Source organism: Puma concolor, chromosome A1 (genome assembly GCF_028749965.1).
Source record: "Puma concolor isolate L17-30 chromosome A1, mPumCon1.1.hap2, whole genome shotgun sequence".
Lineage (NCBI taxonomy): Eukaryota > Metazoa > Chordata > Mammalia > Carnivora > Felidae > Puma > Puma concolor.
In genome coordinates this window covers 228202840-228216709 of record NC_141667.1, presented here as the reverse complement: position 1 = coordinate 228216709, position 13870 = coordinate 228202840, and the positions used below count along the sequence as shown (strand labels likewise).

The window sequence follows — 13870 nt, the reverse complement described above, 5'->3', positions numbered from 1 at the left end:
CACTATTTGGGTGATTAATAACTGCTCCAACCATATTTGTCCCTATCTTAGCGAATGGCAGCTCTTCCCTTCATGTTGCTTAAGGAAAAAACTCTTTACATCATCTTTGACTTTTCTCTCACACCCAATCCAGTCTTCTGCAAATCCTGTTTGCTCTGCTTTCTTAATATAGTCAAAATTTGCTTTTTCACCACTTTTATTTTGCCATTCTGATCCTAACTACCATCATTTCTTGCTTGATTATTATAGTAAACCCCTAAGTAAGTCTTCCTCCACTTGCCACTCCCTTTAAGTTTATTCTCAATACAACAGCCAGGATGGCCCTGCTTAATCTAAGATCATATTTTCTCCTTGTTCATAAGCTTTCAAAGGCTTCTGATCCCACTCTGAGAAAACCCCGATGTCTTTACAGTGGACTACAGGGACCCATGATCTGAGCCCCTTTTCCTTCTCTAGTCTCATCTCTTAATAAGTCTCCACATCTTCTAGATTCATACTAGCCTTCTTCCTGCTCTCTTTGCCTGTGACACTTTTATTCTCTTCCCTGAATGTCTTCATAGTTTGCTCCTTCCCCCTTCAGTGTTTCCTGAAATGCTACTTTATTTAGTGAGTCCTTTCTTAGCCACCCTTCTAGTAATTCTCCTTATTTCTGTCTACGTTTTATTGTTTTCACAGCATATACTGTTTACTATATTTCCCATATACTATATTTACTCCCATATACTATATTTACTCATTCATGTTATTGTATCTTCTCTCTCTCCCTATTGGAATGTAAGTTCCATGAAGGCAGAGATTTTGTCTCTTCTATATATCACTATATCTAAGAATTTAGAACCACCTCTCATGCATCATAGTGCTCAATACAATAAATATTTGTTTAATGAAAGAATGAATGAATCGTAGGTCACACCCCCAAATCTTTGCATTTGGGATAGGATGAATTCAAAGACAGAAAAATTTACACTTATATGTGTTATATATCACTCAGTGTATTACAAAACATAGTTAACCCCTCAATGGAATATTTTGTTGAAGTGAGTTAGACTGAATAATTTCTTGGCTTGTGCTATTTTGATGATAACCTTTACAATCTTGGAATATGTGTGAGTTTTATGTAGTACAAAAAATCATCTACTTTATAGTTTGCAGTCTTAAGGTATGGAACAGAAATGTGAAATTGTGTGGAAAAACATGGAAAGAATTTTCTTAAGATAGAAAAATGCAGTTGGTAAAGTGTGTGTTGTACAGAGGATTGTAAGTATGCATCTGTGTGAATAGCAGATCTAGAAGGAAAGTGGAATATGTTAATAGTTTAGATTAATAGCTCTTGACTCTTTGTGGCTATATTTTTGAAATACAGGTAAGAATTATATGTTCACCCTATAAAAAGGGTACGCACTTCAAATTTTGTGTCTATTTAGGGTATGTATTCGGGTACCCATTAGATTCAAAATGGGTAACCCCAGTGGTTACATAGACTACTAGGGAAGCCTTTTAATGTAGGTAGAACTGGTTAACATGTTGAGTAATAATGTGATGAAAATTTTGTAAGAGCTGAAAATGTCAGTTTTCACATATAAGTAATTGCAAATATATAATATTCCAAAAAATGAATGTGTTATGAACACATTGATAAGTGTACAGTTTCAAATTATTTGTCAAAATAGATTGTTAGGACAGAGAATGGTTTGAGGTATTAAGGAATGGGTAGTGTCGATGAAGAAATTATATTAAGGATAAGAATGTACAGTACTCTGATTCTAGTAAACAATCCGGCCATTATAATCAATGGAGAAATAGTGGACTGCTTAAAGTTGTAGGCTGAGAAAGATGAATTAGTCAAATCCAGCGTCCCACCTCTCTCAACACAGCCCTGGTGACATCATCATCCTAGTCATGAACACATCAGTAGTTGGAAATGGAAGCTCATAAAATTTCCTAGAGATTCTTCCTCCTGTTGGCCTTAATTTGATATGGAGATATATAGGTGTTTCCTCTTTTATCCTTTGCATATACGCATAGGATATATATGAAATATGTATGTGTGTGTGTGTGTGTGTGTGTGTGTGTATAAAACATTCCTTCAGATTTTTAAAAATTGGTGTAATTTTTTTATACCTTTTCACTATTATTTTCTAGTTTCTCAGCCTTCCCTCACATGACTTATTTTCTAGATCTGCTGTCATCCTAACTATTCTCTTATGGACATGATGCTGTTTATCATTATTCTTGAAATATGATACCTAAAACAGCACCTAGGGTTTTGTTTATGAGGTCTGACAATCACAAAGCATATGCTTCTTTCATGTTGCCTACTGTTGCTGATGCAGACCCAGACTGCATCAGCACTTTGGGGAGCCATAGCAATACTAACGATAGCTAAAATGTATTGATCACTTATGATATTTCAGGCAAAGTGCTAAATATTTTATATGTATTATATTCTTTTATCTTTTTTAACAATATTATGAAGTACAAACAATCATGAGTCTCATTTTAAAGGTGAGGAGAATGGAGCATAGAGAGATTTACTTGCCTAATACCACACGGCTAGTAATTGTTGGAGGTAGAATTCTAACTCAGGTCTGTAGGTCATTAAAAAATGGGTTTTTAGTCACTCACTGTGCTACTATATTTATATGTTGCACTAGCAGACTTTACTGTGAATGAATGGAGGCTTTTATAGTTTTCAGTTTTTTTGTAGTTTGGCATTAATGTTGTTTGCATTTTTTTACAAGCCATCACTACAGGTTGTTGAGATTAAATTTTTTTCCTTTGTTCATATAACTAATTTTTCTCAATATATTTTGAATAGTCTCAGCACTTGACAAGATGCCTATTAGTAGTCTGTTGTAGAGTTTTTGCCCAAAGTTGGTAATGACCTATTAAGTGAGAATTTTTGGTAATAGCTTTCCTATGATCTACAGATCTGTCTCACAACACTATAAACCAGCCTGTGTTTCTTATTTTATCCCCAGGGATTTTAATGAGTTGTAGAAAAAAGGTATTCTGGTTACTAATGACTTTTTTCAAATCAAGAATTGATTTGGATAGCCAGTGAAATAGTGCATCTCAACATTAGTTTAGGAGTTTAGAGAAGAGTTTTGATGATAAACCCAAAATACTAGTTTGTTTTTTTTTTCTATTCATAGATGAGTATAACTTGATACCTTATATGATGTAGGCAGAGAATTATTTCACTTTACCCAATGGTAATAATTACTAACATCTATAAGACATCTTATACTTGAAAAACCCTTTTAAATATATTCTAATTTAATTTCCCCAGTTATAGGTAAATGGCATTCATCTTGCCATTTTTGCAATAAGAAACTGAAATTTAAAATCACACAACTTGAGAATGATTTAGATCTCAAGACTTAGTCTTCTCGCTCCACATCCTGTATTCTTTCCATAATGTTAAACTGCTTCTCAGTGTTGTAAATGAAGGCATTAGATGAGGAATGGCCAGTGAAGGAGTTGAAAACATAAAGTGTGCCTTTGGTAATTAAATACGATATAATTGAGAGTTCAAGGTTGAGTCTAATGAATTAGACTCCACCCATAAAAAGAAAAGAAGAAAAAATCCAGAAAGAGATAATGAAGAAATTTTTGACACAGTAAAATTATTTAAGATTATAATACTTTTCGTCACAAAAATGTTTTAAGTACTCCTAAAATTGATAGTAATAATTCTTATAAATTTAGATTTTTGACATTGAAGAAATCCTTAAAGACATCAACATAAGTGTTTCTATGAAAAAAAAGTTATTAAGGAAATTTAAGCCATAGACTTACTAGAGAATGAGCCATTGATATAATTTCTTTTAAGTAGAGATTTTTAATGGGAAAATTAAAAAAAAAATAAATGTATATAGGTACATTAAAAAGAACTGGTTTAGATTGAAGAATTTTGTACTGTCAATCACTAGCTATCAAAGCATTACATTTGAGCTGACAACATCTTATACATCCACTTTCTAGATGAAAAGTTCAATGATGGTTGAGTAACCCTGGTAAGTATTTTTTCTATGAAACCTCAGTGGTATAAACTTTGAGAAGAATGAAGTTTCAGTACTTGGAAATAAAGATATTTATTTTGCTAGATAGTTTATCTTTTTAAATGACTGTTATTTATTATTTAAGGTTAACACAATGTCAAGTTCAGAAATTTTTTTGTGAAATTCATCTAAATATGCTAAAAAAAACATGGGAAACTCCTGTGTTCAAAATGTCAAGGCCTAAAAGATCTTTAACTGAGTGTCTTATGTATCATCTTAGTTCCTTTTCATTATAACAACTGTGAAAAACAACTAACTTTTTTTCAGAAAAATAAAGTATAATTTTACTATGCCGTTAGATGTTACTCAGTATTCCTTGGTTCATTTTTAGGTTTACTATGAAGAAGCTTCAGAATTTGGCTTTCAGAATGTTTTTTTATGTTTTCATGACAACTTTACACATGGAGAATATAGTACAGATAAGAAGGATATTTTATGCATATTTTCCAAAAAAAACCCCTGCGTATGCAAAATATTCAAACTTGAGCACACATTTTTCCAGTTTTTCCAGATTCATGATTATAGCCAATGCCATCTTAAGAAAGGTTTGCAGACTCCAGATTCTACATAAATATTTGCCAAATGAATTAAAGTCAACATACTTCACAGTATATCCTAATGTTCATAACCTTTTCACCATTGAAATTGGGCTCAGAAGTTAAAGAAAAAGAAAGAAAAGACAATTGAATAGTGACTATATATATAATCTGCCACAGCAAGTTTGGATTTCATCTTAAGCGTTGTGTTTGTTATTTTCCATCACTTCTTTCTTTGCAGGAGTGTCGTGGTGCCTGTTAAGAAACCACCTCCCGGTAGTTTGGCTGTAACCACTGTGGGAGCCACTGCTGCTGGAAGTGGGCTGACAACAGGCAGTACCTCCAATATATTTGCTGCTACTGGAGCTACACCAAAAAGTATGATTAATACAACAGGTATTGTCCTTATATATTTTTGTGATACCTCATCTTTTTCTTTCTGTTTTCTAGATCTTCATTTTTCTGCTTATTTGATCTTAAAAAATTAAAATACCCTGATCATTTAAGATAATCATAGTCTTTAAGAAGGTTCTACTTTTTGTTACTACCTTTCAGAATTTGTACTTCTAAGACATATTTTTCAGTGGTTATTTTAGAGGGCACTGTTGGTTTTTGTTTTGAGTCTTCTCAAAACACAGTGCTATTTACTTTCAAAGTTAAATCAGATTGGTCAAAGGTATTTGGGGAGCAAAACCAAAAGATGATTTGAATGCTGAAGTTTGATATGTAAAAATTAGTAAATGTATCAAGAAGATCACTAAATATGTTAGTAACAGAAAATAAATTCAGTGATATTTACTGGTTGAATCCTAATGTATGTTTTTTGCTAAATTCTCTAAGGAAAGGCAGAGCTCCCCGAAGAACCTTGACGATATGCAAGAGCCTCAACTTGATGGGGAAAAAAAATGCATGTGAATAAGAAACATTATTTGACATTGAGTTAATTTATATTCTTAGAATACAGTTGTATCCAATTCATTGTCCAACATTTTCCTAATGATTCTAGGAACAGAAAATTCCAAATCACTACAAATTTTAAAAGCCTGCCTAAAATAACCTTTTTTTTTTGTAAATTTCCATAAATGTTCCTGTTGATTATTAGCTAAATAAATCCTTACCCAAATCTTTGTGATTCCATTTTAGGTATTTATACAACGCAAGATGATCCCTGACTTTTCTTCCCTGACTATAGTAGCCTTCTCTTCTCCAAACTGTATAGCTTTGAACTTTTCCATCCATTATCATTACTTAGATTCTTCCCATTTTTATTAATTTCATAGCTCTTCTATGTGCTTTCTGTATCTATCTTGTTTATCATACCACCTGAGTCTGACATATCATGAACAGCACATTTATGGGGTTGTAGTAAGTAGAATGTACTCTATCAAGCATATTTATATTAGCAAATAAACATTATTAGTGGCATTGTATTAAAGAACTTAACATCTTTGATTTATCTATATTATAAGTAAATATATATATAAAGTATAAAGTTTTTCTATACGTTTTATAATCTTATTCTTTATACTCATTCTGCTTTCTAGAAATATGAAGAAACATATTTTTCTTTTACCAAAATATACATCAAAAAAAGGGTTGAAATTTTTTAAATATGCCAGTGTACTAGAAAGAAGTCTACATTTGGTGTCTATTGAATAGGTCCTTATTTTTAAGAGATAGGTTAAAGGAAAATTAAATTACTTATTTTCAATCTTTGTGTGAAACAAGTTATGGTATTTTATTATAATGTCTATTTTGTGAATTAATAGATGTTGGAAATGATGGTAGAAAAAGTTTAGTGATAGCATAAAGTGTATAATATTACAATGGAAAATAAAATGTAAGTAATTAAATATTCTCCTCGGAAATATATATAGACAGACAACGCACACACATCCACATTTTGTATGCCAGCACCTGAACTGGGCCCACTGTACAGTTTAGATTTTGGCAAATAGATGCTATACAAAGGTTGTAGCAGAAATCCCAGTAAGCAATTCAGCTTTATGGGATTAGTGTGAGATAAGATAATATTTAGGAACACTAGATGTCCCTCAACTCCACAGCTCTTTAATGTACTTACATGGTGTATTATAGAAAAGTCTGTTCCAAAGTGGCATCTTCATATCGTTGAGGAGAACTCATTATTTTAAAATCAGGTACAATTATGTTCATTATAGCCCTTCTGAAAGCAATCATTGTATCAAAGTAAGCATTTGATGCTGCAGTGCCACAAATTTATGCTCAATTTATTGTAAACTGTATCTTAGTAAACACTAAAAATTTATAATATAGAAATAAAAACATAAATTTTTCGCATCTGAATTTGAATTGTTTAATCAGCCTCATTTGATCTAAAATTATTTTCATTTGTTGGTGTCTTTTATTTATACCCCATTTGTAATATGTAGTTCTGTTAGATTAGTATACGTAAATAAACTGGATTTTAATGCAACAGCTATTGTTTATACTTATCAAAAGTTATTAGTGTACTAATGGCCAAATGATTTTTTATTTATTGAATTCTGTTTTGACATTCAGATGAGTAAATCTTCAAAATCAGATAGTAATGATATAATGAAAATGGTTTTGTTAAATAAATTTATGTTTAAGGCTAAAAATTATTATTTTGGGAACAGGTGCCGTGGATTCAGGGTCCTCCTCCTCTTCCTCCTCTTCTAGTTTTGTAAATGGTGCTACCAGCAAAAACCTTCCAGCTGTACAAACTGTCGCTCCAATGCCAGAAGATTCGGCCGAAAACATGAGGTACACATAACTATTTGTTTATACTCATCTTACAACTCCACCCCTAAACACAGTGAAACAATACACAGTAAATACAAGGGTAGAGTTAAGAATTCTTGAAAATGGTTAGTTATGAATTTTGTGACTACGTTTCATAATTGTATTGTTTTGTTATTTTTGGCTAGTTACACATTGTATCAAAAGTACTTACTACATTTCAGAGCCTAAATAGGGATCCTGAGTGACTTTCAGACATTGACTTTGCTGAATTTATAATCCATTGTCGTATAACATGCTACTATTTTCAGTAATGTAAAAACATGCACAAATGGTGACATGATAAAGTTGTGCATCTTTGCTGTGGCAATGAGAAGTTTAAAATACAGACTTTCAAAATAACTCTGCAAAGTTACATGTAATATAAAATATATGTAATTGGAACTTGAATAAACATTTTCCAATTACATGTACAGTATTATATATTACATATATATTCATTTCATAAACAAATGAACAAACATTGCCTTTTTTATCATGATTAATAGATAAAAATTATTTATAGTAGCATGTCACAAAAACTCCTACAAGAGACTAGTCTACACTCTTAGAGTTAAATTGCACACACACAGGTATGTGTGTGTATTGACATTTCAAATTCAAGTATGACACAAATACAGAGTGTACAAGCTCAGTGAAGCAATGAAGACACTCATGTTACCATCACCCAAGTGAAGAAGTGTAATGTTCCGGGTACCCCAGAAGCCCCACCTTGTGCTCATTCCCAGTCACGAATCTTGCTCCACTTCAGATTCATAACCCTGACTTTTAATACCAGGTTAGCTTTGTCTTTCATGAGTTTTATGAAAATGGAATTGTAACGCATATATTCTCTTGTCTGTAGAGTCTTTTGTTCTGCATCATATTTGTGAGATTCATCCATGTTGCATGTGGCAATAGTTTGTTTATTTTTATTCCATCTTTATTCCCTTGTGGGTGGATACTATAATTTATTAATCAGTTTTACTGATGATGGGCATTGGGATTTTCTAGGTTTAGGCTACGACAAATAATGCTGCTTTATACACAATAATGCTGCTTGTACATTACTCTTCGGTGTACCACACATTTGCATGCACATCTGCTGCGTAAATAATGTGGAGTAGAGTGGAGTAGTACCGGTTTTATCAGATAATGCCAGATGGTTTTCCAAAGTGGATATGAAAGTTGACTACCTCAGCAGCGTATCAGCGTTCCTGTTTCTTCCTATCTTTTTTTTTTTAAATTTTTTTTTTTTCAACGTTTATGTATTTTTGGGACAGAGAGAGACAGAGCATGAATGGGGGAGGGGCAGAGAGAGAGGGAGACACAGAATCAGAAACAGGCTCCAGGCTCTGAGCCATCAGCCCAGAGCCTGACGCGGGGCTCGAACTCACGGACCGCGAGATCATGACCTGGCTGAAGCCGGACGCTTAACTGACTGCGCCACCCAGGCGCCCCTTTTTTTTAATTTTTTTTATTTATTTTTGAGACAGAGAGAGACAGAGCATGAACGGGGGAGGGGCAGAGAGAGAGGGAGGCACAGAATCAGAAACAGGCTCCAGGCTCTGAGCCATCAGCCCAGAGCCCGATGCGGGGCTCGAACTCACGGACCGCGAGATCGTGACCTGGCTGAAGTCGGACGCTTAACCGACTGCGCCACCCAGGCGCCCCTGTTTCTTCCTATCTTTAATGATACTTAGTACTGTCACTCTTACATTTTAACCATTTTGGTGGAAGTATCTCCCTGTATTTATAGTTTGTATTTTCCTGTGATTCATGGGGTTAAGCAACTTCTTACGTATTTATTGGTCTTTTGGTTTTACTGGTTTGTGGTTTGCCTGTTGAAATCTCTTACCCATTTTTAAAAATTGAGTTGTTTTTCTTCTTGTTATTAATTTGTAAGGCCCTGTCCCTTTGAAGATTATATGTCATTCATATATATATCTTCTTTCTGTGACTTTTCTATTCATTTATACGAGCTGTTTTGCTCCACAGAAGCTGTAATTTTACTAAAACTCAATCTGTCAACAAGTGCTTTTTCTGTTGTAGATGAAATCTTTGCCTACATTTCCCCCACCTTATCTTTTGGCTGCTTTATTATTTTTCATATTTAGATGTATAGTCCGTCCAGAATTGAGTTCTGTGTATTTAATAAGGTGGGAGTGATATGGATGTCAGGATGACCCAGCATCATTTATTGGAAAACCTCCTCTTTCTTCCCATGCTCTTCTGTTTCATCAAAAAACAAGTGCCCCTTTATGCTGGGTTCCAGTTTGCCACTCAGTTCTTTGTCTGTGTATTCTTGTGCCATTCTGTCATAGTTAGCTTTAGGTTTAATAAAGATCTTTATCTGGTTGAGTAAGATCTTCCCATCTTGTCCTTTTCTTTTTCAAGGAAGTCTGAGGTATTCTTGATACTTAGAGTTTCTATTTAAATTTTAGAATCGGTTTGTCAGTATCCATATTTTAAAAAACTTGCTGGAGTTTTGGCTAGGAATAGAATTCATAGATCTATTGCAACTATATCGATCTCTATTGCATCTACAGATCTCCGTCAATAATGAAATTTTCAGACTATGAGCATCATATATTCCATTTCTTTTTAATTTTTCTAGTAACAGTATTTACTTTTCTATGTAGAAGGCTTACATATTTCCTATTTGATTTATTCTTAGCATTTTAATATTTTGTATTTGTATTTTTTTCTCTAATTTCCAAATCAATGTTATTGAGACCATTTGTGTATGTTGTTTCAACTTTAAAAAACCTCATTCAAGTGTACCTTTTACTGAGTTTTGATTGGTTTAGGTACCCATATAACCATTGCAATCAAGAGATAAAATATATCCATCACCCCAGAAAGTTCCCTTGTGCTCCATATGTAATTCCCTCCATCTTTGCCTCAGGCAACCGTTTATGTGCTTTTTAATATTGTAACTTAAATTTGTCTTTTCTAGGGCTTCACATAGATGGAATCATGCAGAATATGCCTTTTTGTGTCTGTCTTCCTTCACTCAACTTTTGAGATTCTGAGACTCATCCATGTCTTTTTGTTTATTTCTGTGGGCATTTAATAGTCAGTGGACCTTTGAGTACAAGTCTTGTATTAGACATAACGTTCTCAGGTAGACAACTAAAATTGCTGGTTGTGTAGTAAGTATATGCTTACCCTTCTAAGAAACTGCTATTTGCAAAGTGGTTGTATCATGTTATATTCCTGTCAACAATGTATAAAAGTACCCTTTGTTCTATATTGTTGTTGACACTGGTATGGTTAATCTTTTAAATTTTATACTTTATAATGACCGGGTAAGCATATCTCATTAGGTTTTATTTTCAATTTTCTTAATGATTAATGATAGGAAGGTGTTTTGTTTGTTTTTGTTTTTTCCTGTGCTTATGGGCCATTGAAGTCTTTTGCTTTTTTAAAAAAATTTCCTTTTTGGGATATAAGACTTCTTTATATATTCTGAATATATGTCCCCTGTCAGATATATGCATTGCAAAATTTTTATGTTCCATTTTATATTTTTATTTTGTTAAAACTGGTAAGAACAGGAACTTTCTAATTTTAATAAAGTCCATTGTTTCAAAAAGTCTTTTCTATTCTGGTTTGTACTTTTGTGTCCTAAGAAATCTTTACCTTCCTGAAAGTCATGAAGACGTTCTTACAATTTCTTCTAAAAGTTTTGTAGTTTTTAGCTTTTGTGATTAGGTCTGTGATGATCCATTTTCACTTAATTTTTGTGTGTATGTTGAGATAAAAGTTGAGGTTTGTTTTTATCCATTTTTATAAATCACTGTTTCAGCACCATTGAATTACTTTGGCACACTGGTTTAAAATCATTTGCCCACCTATGCCTGAATCTGTTTCTGGCCTCTGCACTGTTCCATAATCTGTATGGCTGTTCTTCTGCCAATACCTCCTGTCTTCATTTACTGGAGCTTTATAGTAAATCTTGAAAGCAGGTGGTACAGTTTTCTAGCTCTGTTCCTCTCTACATTTGCTTTGACTGTTCTAGGTTATTTGCATTTTCACATAAATGTTAGAATTTGTTTGCCAGTTTCTAACAAAACAAAACAAAACAAAACCTGCTGTAGTGTTAAGTAGGATTGTGTTGAATCTTTAATTAAATTTAAGGAGAAGTGATGACTTAATATTATTGAGTCTTCCAGTCTGTGAACATTGTCTGTATCCATTCATTGAGATCTTTAATTTCTCTCAGCACCTAACTGTAGTTTTCAATCTAAAGATCTTATGTTTACTTTTTTACTTTAGATTTCCAATTTTGAGTTAGAAGCCAAGTAAAAAATTAAATACTGTATGTTTTCATTTATACTGTATGCAAATAAATTTATCTTAACACAGTCAATTGATGATTGCCTGTGTCAGTTATACCTTAGTAGAGCTGAAAAAAGAGAAATATTTTAATTGTGTTGATAGTGTATAAAAAGACAATTTATTTTTGCATATTTGACCTTGTATCCTGCAGCTCTGCTTAATTCACGTAAGTTTAATAGACTTTGGTAGATGGTTTAGAACTTTTGTCAGCTCAATAATTCTATCTGTAGTTTCCTTATTATTTTCTGTGTGTAAGATAGTGTTATTTGTAGCTTTAGTGATATTTATCCTTAAATGTGTAAGAATTCACCTGTGGAGCCATCTCTAAATGGAATTTTCTTTATGGAAAAGTTTTAAATTACAAATTAAGTTTCTCTAATGGGCAAGTGATTATTTCGATTTTTTGGTTTTTGGGGGGGGGGATTTTTTGGCATCAGTTTTGGTCATTTGTGACTTCTAGGAATTTAGCCATTTTATCTAAGTTGTTTGATTTAGTGCCATAAAGTTTTATTTTTTTGTTATTTAAAAATATTTATAGGATCTCTAATGGTGCTCTTTCATTCCAGATTTTGTTAATTTATGGCTTTTCTCACTGTATCATTACTAGAATAGCTATTGATTGTTCAGTGTTACGATTTTTCTCAGAGATTAGCTATTAGCTTCATTAGTTTTTTTTCTGTTTTCCATTACACTGAATTCTGGTCTTATTAATTCCTTTTCATATATTAGTAGTTTACAAGCTATGACCCATGAACTAAATTTGCCTGCCACCAGTTTCTATTAAAAATAAACTTTTACTGGTATATAGTCCTATCATTTGTCTGTATATTGCCGTGATTGCTTTCACATTATAGTGGCAGTGTTAAGTTGCTGTAATAGAGAAAGTATTGCCTAAATGCCAAAAATATTTACTCTCTCACCTTTTAGAGAAAACATTTGCTGACCCTTGCTTAGATCATTGATTTTAGATACCTCATTTTTTTCTAATATGAGCTTTTAAAGTCACAACTTTTCCTCTAAGGATTGTTTTAGCTTTATTATATAAATTTTCATTATAATGTTTTAATTTTCATTCAATATTTTTTCTGTGTTTACCTACAATTTAGTCTTTGACTCATAGGTGTCCAGAGGTGCATTTTGACATTGACCTTTTCTTGCTTAAACATAACGCTCTGAGATCCATCCGAGTTGTTGCATGGTTTTTTGTTTGTTTGTTTGTTTCAAATTTTTATTTAAATTCTAGTTAGTTAACATATAGTGTAATATTGGTTTCAGGAGTAGAATTTAGTGATTCATCACTTACATATAATACCCTGTGCTCAAAACAAGTGCTCTCCTTAATATCCTTCACCAATTTAGCCCATTCGCCATCCACGTCCCCTCCAGCAACCCTCAGTTTGTTCTCTGTATTTAAGAGTCTTATTGTTTACCTCCTTCCCTTTTTTCCCTTCCCCTGTGTTCATTTGTTTTGTTTCTTAAATTTCACATATGAGTGAGCACGCATGATATTTGTCTTTTTCTGACTGACTTATTTCACTTAGCATAATATAGTCTAGCTCCATCCATGTTGTTGTTAATGGCAAAATTGCATTCTTTTTGATAGCAGTAATATTCCATTGTATCTGTATACCACCTCATCTTTATCCATTCATCACTCAATGGACATTTGGGCTCTTTCCATAATTTGGCTATTGTTGATAATGCTGCTGTGAACATCAGGGTGCATGTGTGCTTTGAATCAGTATTTTTGTATTCTTTGGGTAGGTATCTAGTAGTGCAATTGCCAGGTCATAGTGTAGTTCTATTTTTAACTTTTTGGGGAGTCCCCATAGTGTTTTCCACAGTGGCTGCACCAATTTGCATTCCTACCAGCAGTGTTGCACATTTTAATAGTTTTCTTCCATTTGTATTTCTTTTTTTTTCTTTTTTTTTTCATTTGTATTTCTTAGTAGTATTCCATGGTATGCATATATGACAGTTCATTCAACTATTCACCCACTAAAGGGCATTTAGTTTTTTTCTAGTTTTTGGCTTTTATGAAAAAAGATGTAGTGAACATTTGTTTTTACGTAAGCATATGTTTTCATTTCTCTGGGATAAGTGACCAAGAGTGAAGTTACTGAGCTTTATGGTAAATACCTGATT

The 13870-nt window shown here is 32.9% G+C and overlaps 1 protein-coding gene across 12 annotated transcripts in view; it reads left to right on the top strand.

Annotated features, from left to right (window-relative positions):
• Positions 1-13870, top strand: part of NBEA (neurobeachin) — a 697478-nt gene that overhangs the window by 260798 nt on the left and 422810 nt on the right. For 11 of the 12 annotated variants that reach the window (XM_086713686.1, XM_086713662.1, XM_086713695.1 and 8 more), the window contains 2 exons: positions 4842-4996; positions 7240-7366. In XM_086713686.1, the coding sequence (XP_086569812.1) occupies positions 4842-4996; positions 7240-7366 (282 nt within the window). The remainder of the gene's footprint in view (positions 1-4841; positions 4997-7239; positions 7367-13870) is intronic. The other variant, XM_086713666.1, reaches the window with a different exon arrangement.